Consider the following 18,836-nt stretch of genomic DNA (forward strand, 5'->3'; position numbering starts at 1 on the left):
TGCATGTTATTTATTTATTTATTTATTTACTTCACAACAAGGTACAGTGTACATTAACAACATTCCCATTGAACATAAATGCACACAAATTAGCCATAAAATCCATTAGCTAATAAAGTTTTCATTGGTGTTCCTACTGTATGCCAACAACTACAACAATAGCTAAAAGCAATGTTCACAATGTTGATTATGAAGAAGCCATGAAGTATTCCTGGACTCCTAACGGAGTTTTGCCTGTTCCCTGGGGATTCCTGTAGGTTTCCTGCAGGAGTTCAGTGTAGAATTTCTATACTATAGCCCTGCATGTTCACTGTAAGATTTATATACTGTAGGATTCCTGCATGCACTTTGTATTAGTTACCTGTAGGAGTCCTACAGGAGTCCGGCAGCAGTCTTGCATGTTTCATCAGACAAGATTTCTACATGGTTCACATAGGAATCTAATGTTTTTCCTGTAGGAGTCCTACAGGAGTCGTGCATTCTCCTTGTTGGATTTCTGAAGGTGTCTTGCATGTTCCCTGTAGGATACCTGCAAACATCCCGAATGTTCCCTGTATGATTTGAGTCCTGCATTGTCCATGGTCCACTCAAATTGATCAATAATTAGTCTTGACCACCACACAACAACATTCAACGAAGATGGCGTAGCTCAAAATAATCACTTTAACAAAATTTATTTACAAAAATTTACAACACGTTAGAGTAGTGTTTTTTTTTCTATCCTAACACATTGGTATTTGAGGTGGCATTCAGAACATTAACACATTTAAACAGAAGGTCACATGTGCATGACTAAATTCAACCTATAAATACTCACAGACCAAACAAACATGTAATCTCTTCACCATGTAGTAGAATCTTAATTATTAACAAACTTACCTAAACTTTACTAGTTTAAACAAACATTTATGGTAACTCTTTAATTCTTTGGGGGTTTTTGACCCTTGATTTCAGTATCTTCTGTTGATATTGGAAAGTGGTCAGCTGTCTTTCTTTTTTTCTTTGTGTACTTTGCTTAGATGATATGTATATATTTTACAAATAAGTATTGAATAACAAATATAAACATAACAATAAATCATATATATAATCATTGTAGTGCAATGTCAGCATAAATAAAGCTTTAACTGTACTTAGGACCTCTTAGTTTGGTAAAAGCCACTGATTAGTAATGAATCATTAATCAGATGATCAACATTGAAATGTTATGAAGGACCTAGCATTAGTGTCCCTTTATCAGAGATAGTTTTGCTCATTTCATCACCGAGATCATGGCTCTGATTGTTAGCTGTTGTTTAAAAGGGTTCTTCCTGATCTTTATCCTCTTCCTCTGTGTCAATGGAAATAAAACAAGACCGTAAGTATCTTTCTGTGCAACATGATTAAGTTCTGTTTTGACTATTGCTCTTTTCTGATATAGAAATGACTGAGACAGCTATAAATTACTTTGATAGTTTACAGTGAAATACATTTCATCATATGCTAAAATGTAAAAACTTGTCTGAAATTGAACGTTTGATTGTCTTTTTGATAGAATCTTCATGGTGACCTTTCCTGCCGTGATTGAGTCAGGATCTGATGCCAAACTGTGTGCAAGTCTTCTAAAGCCCAACAAAACCCTCTTCATGAACATTTATCTAGTTCATAGTAACCAGAGCACATTATTGCTGCAGGAGAAAGCTGAGCAAGAGTTTCACCGCTGTTTTAACTTTCAGGTCTGCTTATTGTTTTGAATATATTCAACTATGTGTTGTCATAATGTGAAGAAGATTTTATTCTCTCTGTATGAAGTATTTTCTAAGTGTAAAGCAGTTAATTTTCTTTTCACAAAATGTATGTAGTGTTTGCAGCAAACATGCCAGACTGTGTTAAAAATACAGTGATATGTCTGTGTAAGATGAGTATGCCTGCACAGGAGCAACACTAGGAGAAGGCTGAGTGACTGATTGTGTAGAATAACTGAATATGTAAAGCACTGATTATATATGTTAAATACTTCTATGAAGCTATATGTGTCAGAAGTTAGAATGAGTAACATGTTATCAAGTTATTATCCTATCATAACAATGTATGTAAACACTTAGTTCCTTTGCATAAGTTGCATCTATACTTTGCTGACATAGACCTGTAACATCTCTGTTGACATGAGCTAGTGGGCTGAGAGCCAAGAATAGCAGGAACCCTTAGACTAGAAAACCTATTCAAAAATGGTCAAAAGTTAAAAAGAGACACATAGGGGTGTGTCAAAAACATAAATAAAGGAGAAGGAGCAGGAGAGACTTTGGAAGGTGTCCAGGAGAGACTTCAGAATGCTCTGGGGTCTGCTCTGCTCTTTCTCGGCTTTATTACGGAGAATAAAGTCTATTTTCTGATATTCAAAACCTCTGGTCTGATAATTCGACGTCTTATCAATTAGAAATTATCAGACCAGTTATCATATATAATCAGACCAATTATCATATATAATCAGTGCTTTACATATTCAGTTATTCTACACAATCAGTCACTCAGCCTTCTCCTAGTGTTGCTCCTGTGCAGGCATACTCATCTTACACAGACATATCACTGTATTTTTAACACAGGCTGGCATGTTTGCTGCAAACACATACATTTTGTGAAGAGAAAATTAACTGCTTTACACTTAGAAAATACTTCACACAGAGAGAATAAAATCTTCTTTAAATGCATCTATTTAACACAATCGTTATTCTTGCAGAGGTTGTAAATACAGGACTTTATTTCTCACCAGGCTCCTCTAGCAGAAGCAGAATCAGTGCAGAAAATCAAGGTTGAACTTCAAGGAGAGTCCTTCAACATGACTGAAGAGAGAAAAGTCATGTTCAAATCATACCATCCTCTGACTTTTATTCAGATGGATAAACCCTTCTATATTGCTGGACAGACTGGTAAGTTGCAAATATTATGGCATGTAAAAGATTATTGTGGAAAATTATGGAAATAACCTGCGCATGTTTATTATGTTTTAGTCCCTTGTGGCCACCTCAATATGATTTAGTTTTTGATATTATAATTTAAATGTACTTGCGTAAATTCACAATATTTCAATAAATGATTAAAAAACAAAATGCAGCCACCAAATTATTGTGGATTGATCAGCGCCACCGAAGTAGCTGATTTACTGAGATTGCACAATTTTTATTAAGAAATTCTTGTTTTTGAAATAATTAGTTGTGTTTTATCTGATTGAAAACCACAAATCCAAATCAAATAAATAAATAGATGCTTGAAATCAGCTTTTCAGAATCTGGTTTATTTAGCAACTCCATTATTTTGCTGGATGACTTAAAAGGGCCAAAAATCTTACTAATTCTGTGGGTGTATTTTGCAAAAAGGTACATCAAAAGAAGAATATGTATTAATATATTGTGGCTCAAAAAGGAGCATGGATAAATCTGTATAAGTCTGTATGGTAAGTGTGTGTGTGTGTGTGTGTGTGTGTGTGTGTGTGTGTGTGTGTGTGTGTGTGTGTGTGTACGTGTTTTTGTGACATACCGTGACACAAATCTGTATAATGACATGGGTATGACACAGGTATTACAAAAAGGAGGTGAAATATTTCTCACAAAGCTTATAAATCACACAGGATGAGTTTAATCAAAGAGTAAAGCTGTACACAGTCTCCTGTGATGGTTGGGTTTAGGGGTAGGGTGGGGTGAGGGCAATACAATATACAGTTTGTGCTGCATAAAACGAATGGAAACCTATGTAATGTACCCACTTTTCACAAAAACAAACATGTGTGTGTGGTAATATCTTTTGTTCAGTGTGTTCATTTGTTTCGTTTATTAATTCATGCATTAATCTCCTTAAATTTTAGACATGGCATATACTGTATGCTGTACAATAAAATAATGAGAAAAATAACTGAAAGGTGTTTTTAAGCTAAATATTGATTTTTATTTAGTTTGCACATGTACTTGCTGATTTATTTCATGGAATAAATTGCAATTTCAAGAGCAATTAATGGAATTAATTAAAACTTCATTATTTCATTCAGCAGAAACAAAAGTAAAGCATTACTCGTTATTCACAATATATACTCAATTCATTATTCTTTTGTGTGCCACCCCAAGATTTGGTGTGGCCTTACTTGGCCACCCCTAAAGAATTTTCTGGGGGCGCCACTTCTGGTTTGGCACACACATTAACATTGTTTTTAGTTAGTTTTGCTTTTAGATTAATAAGAACAGGGAGAGTTGTGTTCACAATGTTGTCTGTATGACAAGTGAAGTTTATTTATAAACTAATTTTGAGAGGATCACATGCTTATGACTGCTTGTGGCTGGACCCGCATTATCCAATTTACAATGCACCAATCAGACGGTTACTAAGCTACTATAAATACCCAAGGTTACACATCACAGCTATCTTCGTTTTGAAAAATCCCCCCTTCCACCCCTACTCCTCCTCCTTCATGGATGGGTGGCACGGTGGCCCAGTGACTAGCACTGTTGCCTCACAGCAAGAATGTCTCTGGTTCTAGTCTTTACCAAGCCAGTGGACGTTTCCATGCAGAGTTTACACGTTCTCCCCATGGTCAAGTGGGTTTCCTCTGGGTTCCCCGGTTTCCTCCCACCATCCAAAAACATGCAACTTAAGTTTATTACTAATCCAAATCAACACCATAGACATGCTCCTACCAAGTACTTATCTCTTCAAAAGAGCAATTACTATCTGCTCTTCAGACACCATGACAAGGGAGTTCTCGAGATCTACCTGAGCTCAAACTCCCCTCTTGCCTTGCAAAAGGAGGGAGCCCCGGGCTCGAGGATCATATGAGCTCAGGGCTGTCTCCTGTATGCCAAACTAGCTTTATAATCAATAATCAGCTAAGTGTGAACTCTTGAATAAATGAATATTTAAGAAACCCTGATAGACTGTAATAACAGGAGGTTAATTACATTCTCAAACTGGTGGTTTTAGAAAGCTATTACAATATCAAAGTATTGATAAAACATTTGAAAATGTTAACCCAGAGTTTTAAACTTTGGTGATATTAATATTATCACCATCCAGAAAAAAACATGTATTGTTGTTTTTATTTTACTATATATTTTTTTCACAGTAAACTTCAGGGTTGTTACGATGGATAAAAGCTTTAGACCTCTTGATCAGCAGGTGTGTTTTATCTAATATCTGTATATCTCTCTCATTTTTATTTAATTCATTTTAAATACATAAATGCATTGTTGGCTGTTAACGTTTTTAAATAATGCACTTTTTTTGTGCTAATTTTGTCTTTTACAGTATAGTGCAGTTGTACTTGAGGTAAGAACACAAAAGATAGATTTAACTCATTATATAACCCATTAACAACACACAATAACTTTACAAAATCACTAATTCTGCTTCAAAGTCATATTTAAGAATGTATCTAATCTTAAAAATCTTCCTGAAGATGAAAACTTTACACACAGCAGACTTTTTTTTTTTTTTTCATTTTTCATTTAGGGGTGAAAAGAAATTTGGGTGCCACTTTATATTGTCACATATTTGTGAACTTACACTGTAACTAGATGTGTAAGTAATATGTAACTACAGTGTATGTACACACTGGTACATAGTATTTACTTGTGTAATACTGGTGTAACTACACACATGTAACAACCCAATGAATAGTATGTGTAAGTTTAAATGTGTAACAGGACATTGGTAACAAAGCACTAAGAAGGAAAGTACACATCTGTGACAAGAATTATGTAAGTTCATTGCGTGACATGTACTTGCAGATGTTTTCCAACTTCCACACCTGTTTGCATACCATGTACTGCACTTGTGAACATTGTATAGCAAAACGAATGCTGCATTAGAAGGTTTCACCTTGTGATACCAGACATACATGGTAACTCCACATGAACTGTCGACTCAATATAAAATGTAAAATGGTCGCAAATTGCTGTGTAGCTTGTAAAAATATCTTCTATGCAACACTTTATTAACAGTGTACTTACATGATAACTCTTCAGAAACTGTTCATTCAATATAAACTATAAAATTGTCACAAATTACTGTGTGATATATAAAACATAATCCTCTGTGAAACTGGTTAACAACATTGTACTTACATGGAAACTCTTCAGGAACTATCCAACAAATGATTAAATACTGTGTGTAAATAAAGTGTAAATTTTTTTTTAATAAGTGTACTTCCAAAATGGTCGCTAACTACTGTGTAATATAAATCTTAATGCAACACATTATTAACAGAGTACTGACATGGTAACTTCTCAGGAACTGTCCGCTCATGTCCTCATATAACTGGGAAAACGCATGGTGAATCCACAGGAATAGATTATTTAATATGATGTGTATGTGTACAGTAACTGTATTGCATTGCAGTTCCAATGTTTTAGCAAAGTAACAGAATACTGTAATTTACACTGTGAAGTCAGATTGTTCAGCAGAGTGCCAGCAATCACAAAATAAAAATGAAAAATAACAATAAAGAGAACCCAGGATCTATAAAAGCAAAACTGTCACATTCATATTTGATTTTTACTCTGCAACAGTGTTTTACACAAGCACTTTGGGTAAGCTATGAATTTATTAAAACAAGTTAATTGTTTACATTATCATAAAACTTTTGAATCTGAAGAAACGTCACAATAGAAACAGCAAATAAAAGGAAAAAAATGGCATATATATTTTCAATGAATCCGGTATGCTTTTCTAATGTCATGGATCGGCTGTGGTAAGGCAGTGGTTCCCAACCTTTTTCTTTGGGGCCCCCCCATGAACATATACAAACATTGGAGCCCCCCCACCATATAAATACACACGCACGCACATACATATGTACTGTGTGTGTGTATATATATATATATATATATATATATATATATATATATATATATATATATATATATTTATATGTGTGTGTGTGTGTGTGTGTGTTTGTGTAATATTAATATATAGTAATATGTATAGAAAATATTAATTAATCAGTTTTAACTTGTCTTGGCCTTCAATAAAACCAAAATTTAGGTAGGCTTTGTCATACTGTCTAATCTTTTTCTTCACCTCTGAAGAATCACTGCATTTACGTTTGTCTGCCATTTTTGTTTTGATTTTGCCTTTACGACACGTTGACAAGCAGATTGCGCGAGTGAGCAAAATTTAAATAATTATTTAAAGTTATTTATTTTAATTATTTTAACTATTATGTTGGAATTTTAAGCATGCGTTTAGATTTTTTTTTTTTTTTTGGTACTTAAAAATACATATATAATAGTAGGGCTGCTCGATTTTGGGAAAAATCATAATCACCATTATTTTGGTCATAATTGTAATTACGATTATTCAAAACCATTGCCAGTTAAAGTCAAAATTATTAGTACTCCTGAGATTTTTTTTTTTTTTTTTTTTATAAATATTTCCCAAATTATGTTTAACAGAGCAAGGAATTTTAACAGTATTTCCTATAACATTTTTTCTTCTATTTGTTTTATTTTAGCTAGAATAAAGAAAGGTTTAAATATTTTGAAACCAATTTAAGGTCAATATTATTAGCCCCCTTAAGCAATATATATTTTTGATTGTCTGCGGAATAAACTACCGTTATAATGACTTGCCTTATTACTCTAATTAAGCCTTTGAACTGCACTTTAATCTGAATGCTTGTATTTTGAAAAATATCTAGTAAAATATTATGTGTGCTGTCATTATAGCAAAGACAAAAAGAAATCAGTAATTAGAAATGAGATATCAAAACTATTATGTTCAGAAATAAGTTAATAAAATATTCTTTCCATGAAACAGAAATTGGGCAGGAAAAGGTTTGCTAATATTCAAGAGGGCTAATAATTCTGACTTCAGTTGTATACATACAGTTATTTTCCACCCTGCAAAGGAAAGAGAAATAAATACAATAGAATAAAAATATAAAACAAACTGTGCTTTAAGCATCTTCACTGTAAGAAAAACACTTTAGCTACAGCATTCCTTCAGTCAAGAGCAGCGAGGGTTTTCTCGTTATGTTTGTTCAATAATGATAAAAACAGCCGGCAGAAGGATTATAGCGCGCTGTATCTTTAATGGTTTCTCTTTCACGTCTTTTGATCCTCAACTCGTTTGTTTATTACACAAATGAGGGTTAATATAAATAATCACTAAACACCGCGTTTTAACACCTATTTGACCATTAAAGCGCTCACGTTAAGATGACTTTAGATGTCTGCGCTCCTCTGCTCGTCTCAGTGTGTGAATGAGAGTGAATGCTGACCGGCCGCATGCTTCTGACTGCGTGATCGTGCTGCACACACACATAAGCTCTTTCGCGCTTTTAAGAGCCATTTAAGAGCGTGTACAACTGGAACGTGGCAAAATATGATGCAATAATCATTTATCTCGATTAATGCTTTTTTATAATCGTTTGAAACCGAAATCTAAATCGGATATTCAATTAATTGCAAAGCCCTTTATAATAGTGGAGCATTTTTATGCCTTTTTCTACCTCAATACTTATCCTCTCCCGCGCCCCCCCTGTGAACTCTGGCGCCCCCCTTAGGGGGGCGCGGACCCCAGGTTGGGAACCACTGTGGTAAGGCACCTTCACTATTTCGCCTTGCCAGCCAGTAGTGCCACTGAATGAATTTCTAATGTTCTCTCAATATTTTTGTAGTCTTTAATTTGTGACCATTTTACACTTTGAGTGGACAGTTTCTGAGAATTAACCCTGTAATTGCACTGGTATTACAAGGTGAAACCTTCTAATGCAGCATTTGTTCTGCTATACAATGTTCACAAGTGCAGTACATGGTATGCAAACAGGTATGGAAAAACACCAGCAAGTACATATTGTTGTCATGCAATGCACTTACATAATTCTTGTTACAGATGTGTACTTTCCTAGTGTTGTTAACAATGTCCTGTTACACATTTAAACTTACACATACTATTCATTGGGTTGTTACATGTGTGTACACCAGTATTACACAAGTAAATACTATTTAGCAGTGTTTACTGTACATACACTGACACTGTAGTTACATACTACTTACACATCTAGTTACCGTGTTAGTTCACAGGTATAAGCGACAATATAAAGTGGGACACTGCTTCTTCAACAGACATTTAACTGACTACAGAAAACTTTGCAAGAACATGTCAACTTACACTACCCCTAACCCAAACCCCAACCTAACAGTCTACTTATAATCTAATGAGAATTAGTTGGCATGTAGATGCAATGTAACTTAAATTCACAAACAGACCATCACAAACAGACAAACAGACCATCAAAATAAAGTGTGACAAATTAAACAAATTAATAAGTGACTGTAAAAAAATGATATGGTTGTTGCGCTTTTCTGTGTAATATGCTTGTGTTTATATATGCCTATTGTAGTGTGCGCAATGTTTGTATATTTATAACCACCTCCGATAAATGTGGGAGTCGCCAGTAAGTGGCATTGTTATTTTAGGGGTAGAGGGCTGAAAAATTTGGGAACTTTTATGTTAGGGACATACTGTCAGGTAGTTTAGAGACAAAAGAAGAGACATTTGTTGTAATGGTGTCAAGTATTGTACAGGTCTTCATGCCAACTTATACTATATACCTGAGAGTGTGAATTGGTCCAATATATTTTCCAGGATGGTAATTGGCATTTTCTAACCAATAAGCTTCAGAAGCTAGTATTATGAAAGTAGAAATAGGTCATTGTGTTGTTATATACACTGTTAGACCTTACCAGGCTTTTTTACAGAAGAACACTGCCAACACTGTTGCCAGCTACTCACTGTAAAAGTTTGGTTACAGTAAGTAACTGGCAACAGTGTTGCCAGTTAATTACTGAAACTGAACCATTACAGTGAGTGGCTGGCAACAGTGTTGCCAGTTGTTAACTGTAACTGAACCATTGCAGTGAGTAGCTGGCAACAGTGTTGCCAGTTAATCACTGTAATAAAGCAGTAGTGGTAACTAACTGGAAACTGTGTACAGTTAATTGCTGTACTGTAGTGTTACAACTCACAGCATTATACTGCATACACAATAGTATGTCAAGGTGTTACTAAAATTAATTAGTATTCTTACCTGTTATTAATTCTTTAAATTAATTAAGTTGTAAATTCTGACAAATTTATTTTATTGTTTTGGCAGCAAACAAATATAAAACAGAAAATGTATAACAAAATTAAGAAATCAGCAGATATAAATATCATCTTGCATATTACTGAGAGCCCCAGGTCTGCACAGCAACACTGTTAGACATTTCTGTAAATTACACAGTTATTTACTGTATTTCACCCAGTGTAATACTGCAAATTCCTTTTACGGTAAATAACTGTATTTACCGTTGCATTATGGGAATTTAGTGTGACGTCGAACAACATATACAGCGATGTACTGTATTTGTAAAAATTCGTGTATTATACTGTATTTTCCACAAATGCTTCAACGCCACCTTGCGGCGATTCGACTACTCTGCACCACATTTTGCCTGAGGACCCTGGAGCAATTCTGGAGGACAATTTATTAGTGTGCCTGAAGAACATACTGGATTTAACAAACTTTACTCTGGTAAGCTGAGGCAGTGTTTCATTTTACAGAATGTTTTGTGGACGAGAATAGAACAAAGTAAAGTATAAAGTTGGCTATTATTATTTTCTCTGGCTTGGCGTTATTTCGCCCATTTGAGAAATATATCATCTATTAAGATGTTACCTTTATTTAATTTATTACATTAACACTGCTATTACTTTAAATAAGACTGTTTATGACTATTAGCCATTGTTCTCGTCATATCTTTTTATTTATTTACATAGGAACCGGTGTTGCAGCGGGTTTTGGTTTAGGAGGGAACCAGAGGTATGCAGACAGTTTTGGAGGACACTTAAGCCGAGACAACGGTCCGGCAGAGAGTGTTTTCCCCCAGAAGAATATGAATGAAAGACCATCAAATAATCCAGGTAAAAGCGCGTCTGTCTGTGCTGACAACACTCGACATTGATTTGAGCACCTCTATTAGCATTTGTTTGCTCGGCAACATTGGCTGAAGCGATCTTAAAATGGTAATGTTAACTGTTAGCTAAACTGAGCTAAGTTTATACTGAATTGGACTCAAACTCATTTTAACGTGCAACGTTTAACTTATATTGATTTATACTATATATATTAGATGTTGTGAACTTATTTTTCTCTGGTTTAGAGTAACTTATAACGTTAGCTTGAGAAAATAACATCGCGACGTAACCTATAAGAACGTTAACGTAAATCTACAATATGCATAGAGGTAAAGTTGGTTTTATATTCGCACATTCGTTCATTTAGAAGACTCTAACGTTATACTGTTTACCATGTTACTTTGAATATTCGATCAGAATTAGCATGCCAGTATGACTTGAAATCAACATTAACACTGTTTATTTGACCGTGAGCATGTTGTACTTTGATAGTCATTAGCTGCTAAAATGATTTCGCTATTTAGAGTTTGCAAATAATACTTTTATGAAATTAAATTATTTAGGGGGAAGTCTGAATCTGCTAATATAAAACCAATTTTACCTCTATGCATTATGCTAATAACCACCTTTTTGCTATTTATTGTTTGCTAATTATTTTTTTATCACAACTCTTGACATTTGGTTTAACATAATTGTTACCATTATATTTTTTTCTGTTTAGATATGGCACTGGCACAGCAGCAGGTTTTGTCTGAAGAAACAAACAGCATTTCGGAGGAACATCTTGATCAGCACAGCCTTATGCTTAAAAAATAAGCAAGACCAGTAAGCAACCAAGGTAAACAAATAAAAAAAAGTTGTGTGGAGGTTGTGGATTGTAGCATGGTATTCTTATCTGTATTTTTGGCTTTTTTATGGTCTCAATATAGAATACTGGGAGCCTGCCTGTGCAAACTGGACCTCATACAACAGTAAGTACTGTACATCTATTTGTTTCTCAATACATTAACGTTACTTTTAATACAAAATGTGTCACATGTTTAGTTGCTAGCTAAATAAAAAAATCGTTTTCCTTTTTTATTAAACCATTTAGTAGGTTTTTTTTTCATCTTTGTTTATAATATTTTTGAGCAGATTGAGGTCTGTCATGGGTCAGACATTTCAAAATACAATAATTAGTATTGGGATACATGCATTTGTCTATGTATTAAATGTCTTTTTCCCCATTTCATGTTGCCTAAATATTTTGTAATAAATAAAATAATACAATTTTTTGTATAAATAATTCCAGAGGATGAAACAAAATGCACCGCAACAACCAGAGTGAGCCAGAAGATAGCAGGAGAAGTAGTGAAGAGAATGACAACCATGAACAACAGTGAGTTATCCTTCTTTCACCAGCTAACTGAAAACTTGGATTAGGTGAGACACTCTCAATAGTTTTATCAGTATTCAGTCTGTTTTAGTTTATTAGGAATACATAAAACAAATAGTCTAATCTGTCCTGCAGTGAATCAACCCATCACAAATGCTACAATGTTTTTGTAAAACCTTGTTAGGGAAAAAAATAAACAGGACATTCTGGTTAGTTATCTTTTAAACATGGTAGTGAGCAGGTTATGAGCAGGAGCCAGTTGCTCAGTACCAGCTGAAAACTAGCCCAACCTAGCTGCCATGCTTCAAAATAATTAACCAGTATATGATTTATTTTTTTTTAAACAAGCTTCTTCTATGCTTATGTTAGTCTGTTTGTCCTTATCCAGAGTTCTTCATAATCCTGGACTGGGCCAAATCCTGACTAGATGCTGTGGTGGTCATGGAGGAGTGAATCTTAAAGACACACGTGATCAATGAGTTTCCGCATTGATCCAATGGGCCAGCCTGACCACCCGCTGGTGAACTTTCAAGCCTCTGGTGCCTAGACTGCGGCCTTGCACAAGTTTGGCTAGAGGAGAACTGGTCGTGCCCAACTGAGCCTGGTATCTCTCAAGGGATTTTATTCTACACTTTCGTCAGTTGGTGAAGTTTGTTCCATGCCACTGTCGCCACTGGATCACTTGGCTACGATTGGTGGATCGGTGGATTTGCTCTTCAGTGTTTGGACTTTCAGCAGTGACATTTACTGCTTCAATTCTGAAAACTGGACTGAAGCAGCTTCAATTTATAAGAACTTCTATGTTAAGCTGCTTTGACATCATTGATCTACATTGTAAAAGTGCAATAGAAGTAAAGATGAATTGCATTTGAACATGTGAATTCAGACCTTGTTGAGCATTTGACACCAGAATTAGTAATATTTTAAAGTTGGGTTGTTTCTGAGTCGGCTAATAGTTACAAATATTTATTTTTCCAACAATATGCAATTCAGAAGTTTAAATTTTTATTGTACATGTATGTTCTAGTGCTTTGTGTGATTTATTTATTTTTAATGTGTTGATTTTATTGCTTAATGTAATTTTCACACATTTTCCTTAAATGCTTTAAGCATTATTAATGTTTTAAAGAATGGAATATTTTGTAATTGTGTCTGGTTTAATGTCAGTAGTACTTAGTACAATTGTTTTTTTTTTTCTCAACAATATGCAGGTCAGACACTTAAATTAGTTTTGTACATGTATGTTAATGTGCTTTGTCATTTTCAATGTTTTTTTTTCTTAAAATAAAATATTTTGAATGATTGAAATGTAATGTTTTTACACATTTTTAAGCTTGTTTTAAGCATCTCCAATGTTTTAAATAAAGAGTGTTTATTTTGTTAATATTTTGTAATTGTGTCTTTTTTAGGTCTATAGTATTAAAATAATATTAATAAAATTATATTATAAAATATTTAGGACAAAATTAAAAGATTTACAGTAGCTAACTGTTAACTTAGGTTTTTACAGTAGTTAACCATTTTCAGACACTACGGTAACATGCTGTAAACGGATTTACAGTTGTATACTGTAAATCTAAAATACAGTAACTTACTGGCAACAGTGTTGCCAGTAAGTTACTGTAAAAACCCTTTGAAATGTCTAACAGTGAAGGCTGCAGTCAAACTATCGTTTAAGCATGCAAAATTCTGTCATATGGCACTGCAAAAAGGAGTGGGATTAAACAAAATATTTAGAGATCGAAAAACAAGCAACTGGTCCATAATTTTTGTTCAGAGAGGTCATGGTTTAATCTTTGATTAGTCTCAAGCAATCACATGATGTGATTTCGCAGTTCAGAGTTCTCCAAGCTTGAACTTTCCAATGCTGCAAACTGTAAAATTTGTCGCATGAGCTAGCATTCCAGGTCTGCAGCATTCACATGCGTATGAATGGAAGTCTAAAGGGAGAAAAATGCAGTGTGACTGGGACTTTAAGCTGTAACTCTAATTAAACACACCTGATAAAACTAATTAAGGCTCGTTAGAAATCTACAGGTAATGTTGAAGAAGGGTGGGAACTAAACTCTGCTGCCCTGCAGTTCTCCAGTAACTTGGAGTTTGACCCCCATGGTATATAGCAGGGGTGCTTAATCCTGTTCCTGGAGATCTACGTTCCTGCAGATTTCAGTTGCTACCCATAACAAACACACCTGCCTGTAATTATCACGTGGTGTTCAAGTCCTAATTAATTGGTTTAGGTGTGTTTGATATGGATAGCAACTGAAATCTGCAGGAACGTAGATCTCCAGGAACAGGATTAAGCACCCCTGGTATATAGCATACTTTTAAAGCAACTGCTAACATTTATCACAATCACATATCCAATAAACACACAAACACACACACAAAGTGCTGCAGTGAAATTTGTTACTCTCTCCTCAATGCTGACTATGCAAAAAAAAAAAAAAAATTGAACAGCAAAAAAGAAAATAATTATTTTAAATTTTAAAGTTTTAAATAATTAAAAGCTGTGTCAAATCTCAAAAAGTTTAAAATAATTATAGAAAACAAAAATAAAGTTGGCAACACCGAAAAACCAAAGGATCCAATCTTTTATTGTTATAATTATCTCATGACAACAAACTTTTTTATTGTTTCAAATATAAATTCATAGGTGGAAACACAGCTCTGAAAAATACTTAGCAACAAACTCACAACCTGGGACCGGACAGGGGAGCTTTTGTGTGTGGATGGCTATGTGTATCATGTTTTTGTGATTCCCTGTGATGATGTGCACATGTTACCTTACTGAGATGATGGAATTTAATTTTGGCTTAGTTGCCAGAAAGATACATACAACTTTTAGCATCTGTATATCGTGGCAGTATGCAATATCCAATAAATACATATACTTAAACAAAAGTAATGTAAAAAGTTATATGAGGAGAGGCTAACTAGCTAACAATGTAGCTTTCAAGTACACAGCCTTGTTTTATAAACCCTCAAAAACATTTGAACACATTTTACTTACTCATTTAAGATTCTTATTTAAAGCCTAAAACATATCAGACTCAACATCTGAATTGATGGACAGAGAATAGAGCACACTCAGCAGTAAACAAATCAAACACCTGGCTCTCTTAAAGGGCCAGCATTTTCTGAAAACTCTTTCTAACACCTTTGTGTTTAGAATAAGACGGACAGCCTGTGGGAGTGTGTGGTGATGCCTAAATCATTGTTTTTTACAGTTATTTACTGCACAATCTACAGAGTAACAGTGCAGTTATACTAATTAAACACACCTGGGGCCTGTTTCAGTAAGGAGGTTCAAACAACTCGGAGTTTAAACTTGAACTCTGAGTTGATTTACCGAGAGATTAAAAACTCTGAGTTTTCGGTTTCAGAATAGCTGATCTGAGCTGGGTCAATCAACTTTGAGTAGACCAACTCAGAGTTAAGCGTGCACACCGTGACTATAAAAAGGCATTATCAATGGAGCGAAGATATTACGAGTGACTATGGCAACATCTTAAAAAAAGAGATCACCATTTCTTTCCCCAGCTGAACTTGATGTGCTCATGCAAAGTTATAGCAAATATGAGCGTATATAAAAAGAAGCAACCATCAGTGAAACAGAGACAGCGTGGGAAAACAGCTGCTCAAGTTAATGCGTAATTTTTAATTTTAAGTATTTAAACATTTAAGTATAATAAAATAAGTAATGTAATGTGTGACGTTTATACTTTTTTTCTAAACTTTTATACACGTTTATCAGTTTTAATAGATTTAACAGTGCACTTGTGTGTCTGCCTTTTTATTGATCAAGTAATAGAGGTTGACATAACAATAAGAGCTTAAGCAGTGCTAAAAATAATTTTTAGACAGAATAATAAACCCATTAATCTAGTAATGTACATGTCAAAGGTTAAGCTAAATATTTATGGAAAAAAGGACAAGCCTCGTACGTGACTTTGTTCTGTGTGTGACAAAAATGTAGGCAATAGCTGTGTTTCCATCAAAATACAGGCTATTACATAAATTTGTGCAAAACTGGAATAATGCCTAAAAGATGCGAATAAAGCAGCGTTTTTATCCAACGAGTCAAAGAGAAAAAAATCGTCACTTCCTGATTAACTTGCGGCAAATATCAACAGTAAAAACAGAATTTGAATAAGCTGCGTCAATGATTTTTTATTTAATACTTGCGCCTCAGAAGACAATTGACACACAATGAACACGTTGGGGCGTTTGAAGCCAGACGCGGAGATCTTGACACGCTCCAGACGCTCGGAGGTAATTAATAAATACACTAATACTAAAACAGTAAAGGCATTTTAGAATGACTAAAACAACATTTAAGATGTTCTACAGTGTTCTCAGTCTGCTGGTTTGTCCATTCACACACATTTTCATCATCATCTCTAACAAACTTTTTTAATGTACATACTGTAATTTGTTAAGTGCACTTTGTAGTTTATGCGCATCTTTTCTTATCAAATAAAAGTTTAACCTACTCAGTTATGCACATGTTTTATTATGCATATTTTCAAAAGTTATGTGAATCATGTCGTTTCCATCAATCGTTTTTATAGCCATCTCCAAACTGAGTTCTAAAATAGGTGTGTGAAAATGTAAGGCTCAGGTGAGAAATACGCTTCATCTTTAAAAAAGGGGAGACCGACAGAAACTCAGAGTTTAGAGAATAAAACCTGCTCCGGACCAGGTTAGATTCACAGAGTAAGTTACCACAGTAACTGACTCTGAGTTAAAGTTACCTTTCTTTCAGAAACAGGCTTGACTTACCCTGATTTCTCGAGTTTAACAAACCTGCCATTTTGAAACGGAAAACCCAGAGTTTCTCTCATTTCAGGGTTAAAATACTCTGAGTTTTCACTTAACCTCCTTTCTGAAACAGGCCCCTGATCAAACTAAATCTAAAGGTAGTGTGTTGAAGCAGGACTGGAACTAAATTCTACTAGGCTGTGGCCTTCCAGGAGTTTGACACCCCTGGTACATAGCATATTTTCAAAGCAACTGCCTACATTTATCACAGTTATGCACATATCGTTTAATAAAAACAATAAAAATATACTATAATATAAACTTCATCCATAGAAAAAAAAAAATAAATAATCTGATTCTCATGTCGTTCCAAATCTGTAGTAAAAATAATAAAAAAACACAACAAAGATCATGATTTATACATTTATTTAGGAAAGCCTTTATACTGTTAATGGCACTTTTACTTGCCAGTTTTCCAGACAAATTCATTGAGTCTCTGCAAAAATGTATGTGCGTGTTGTTTAAGATATATATATATATATTTTTTTTTTTTTAATAACACATTTTTACTAGTTATTTAGCAAAATACTAATATTCAGTTGAAAGTGCAATTTAAAATCTTAACTATAGGTCAAACTAGGCAATTAAATTAGATTAATTATAGAAAAAGTAAACAAAGTTATAAAAATTATTGTGACAATTTCTTTGCTCTGTGAATATTTTTGCCTTTAAATGCATTTCGTCCATATCTTACACTTACCTTTTAATAAGCTCTGTGGCATTGGTTGACTCCTGATACTCAATGTTAAAAACATAAAAGGAACCAAAGAAAACACAGAGATAAAATAAATATAAAATAGCAACATAAAGCATCAGAGTAGATGGGGCAGTAATGGTTGAACAGTAATTTACCATTTATTATCACAGTAAATATCTGTAATGGTACATGGAGTAAATTACTGTAATTTATTCTTTGCACTACAGAATTTCATACAAATCCTGCTCCTTTTACAGTAAAATACTGTTTATTTTCATTACAGCTAAACACTGGCTATTTTACAGTTATTTACTGCATAATCTACAGTAAGGGTTAACAGTGTATATATATATAAAACAAATCAAGGAAAGTGCTAGAGACCAGGCTCTGCAGAGACCTGTTCATTTGATGTGGAACTTCATGTCATTCACTCTTTTCACAATAATTAAACAACTGTGCTCATTAAACAGGACAGTCAAGATAACAGGATTGGTCAATGGACAAATGTTTCCTCAACAAGGTGGATTTTGCAGCGTTCTTATGATTTAAACCCAGAGGCCCGTGAAGGCACGTACAAAGTGAAGGCTTTCATTGGGGAAAGGATGATCTCACATGATTTTGATGTGAAAAAATATGGTAAGGCAATTTGCAATAATATGTTGGTTTATTTTTATGCAAATGGGAAACTCCAAATTTCTGTCATCTGATTTGCAGTTTTGCCTAAGTTTGGAGTTTTTGTGATTTCACCAAATCCTGTGAGCATAGATGATGAGTTCATGGTCATTGAGGTTTGCGGAAAGTAAGTAGCATTTTAAAAGCAACAATTTTGTTGATTTTAACCATGTCCAATTTTCTTTAACATTTTCAATAGATACACTTACGGGAAGCCTGTACTTGGTAAATCATCTGTGAAAGTGTGCCGAAAAACTCTTGACACTCACAGTCCACTGTGTGTAAAAGAAAGCACAGAGGTTTGTCGGTTTCACTGTTTGTACCAAACCTGCTTTTTATTTAAAA

The 18,836-nt window shown here is 34.2% G+C and overlaps 1 protein-coding gene and 1 long non-coding RNA gene across 4 annotated transcripts in view; both read left to right on the plus strand.

The window, feature by feature from the left end:
• The first annotated feature begins 1,167 nt into the window (after window positions 1-1,167).
• The window catches only part of LOC101886227 (ovostatin), a 370,069-nt gene continuing 352,400 nt past the window's right edge, over window positions 1,168-18,836 (plus strand). Inside the window, exons 1-8 of one of the 3 annotated variants that reach the window (XM_068213711.2) lie at window positions 1,168-1,357; window positions 1,535-1,715; window positions 2,750-2,906; window positions 5,087-5,139; window positions 5,269-5,289; window positions 18,290-18,455; window positions 18,534-18,618; window positions 18,691-18,790. In XM_068213711.2, the coding sequence (XP_068069812.1) occupies window positions 1,272-1,357; window positions 1,535-1,715; window positions 2,750-2,906; window positions 5,087-5,139; window positions 5,269-5,289; window positions 18,290-18,455; window positions 18,534-18,618; window positions 18,691-18,790 (849 nt within the window). In that variant the 5' untranslated portion in view covers window positions 1,168-1,271. Of the gene's footprint in view, window positions 1,358-1,534; window positions 1,716-2,749; window positions 4,100-5,086; window positions 5,140-5,268; window positions 5,290-18,289; window positions 18,456-18,533; window positions 18,619-18,690; window positions 18,791-18,836 lie in introns of all 3 variants that reach the window. The other 2 variants (XR_011006450.2, XR_012390823.1) reach the window with 2 other exon arrangements.
• On the plus strand, window positions 7,701-13,682 carry LOC137487744 (uncharacterized). Its single transcript, XR_011006448.2, has 6 exons — window positions 7,701-10,540; window positions 10,786-10,929; window positions 11,645-11,761; window positions 11,853-11,894; window positions 12,215-12,301; window positions 12,687-13,682. It is a non-coding gene; the product is annotated as an uncharacterized lncRNA (long non-coding RNA).

This window comes from Danio rerio, chromosome 15 (genome assembly GCF_049306965.1).
Source record: "Danio rerio strain Tuebingen ecotype United States chromosome 15, GRCz12tu, whole genome shotgun sequence".
NCBI classification, from domain to species: Eukaryota; Metazoa; Chordata; class Actinopteri; order Cypriniformes; family Danionidae; genus Danio; species Danio rerio.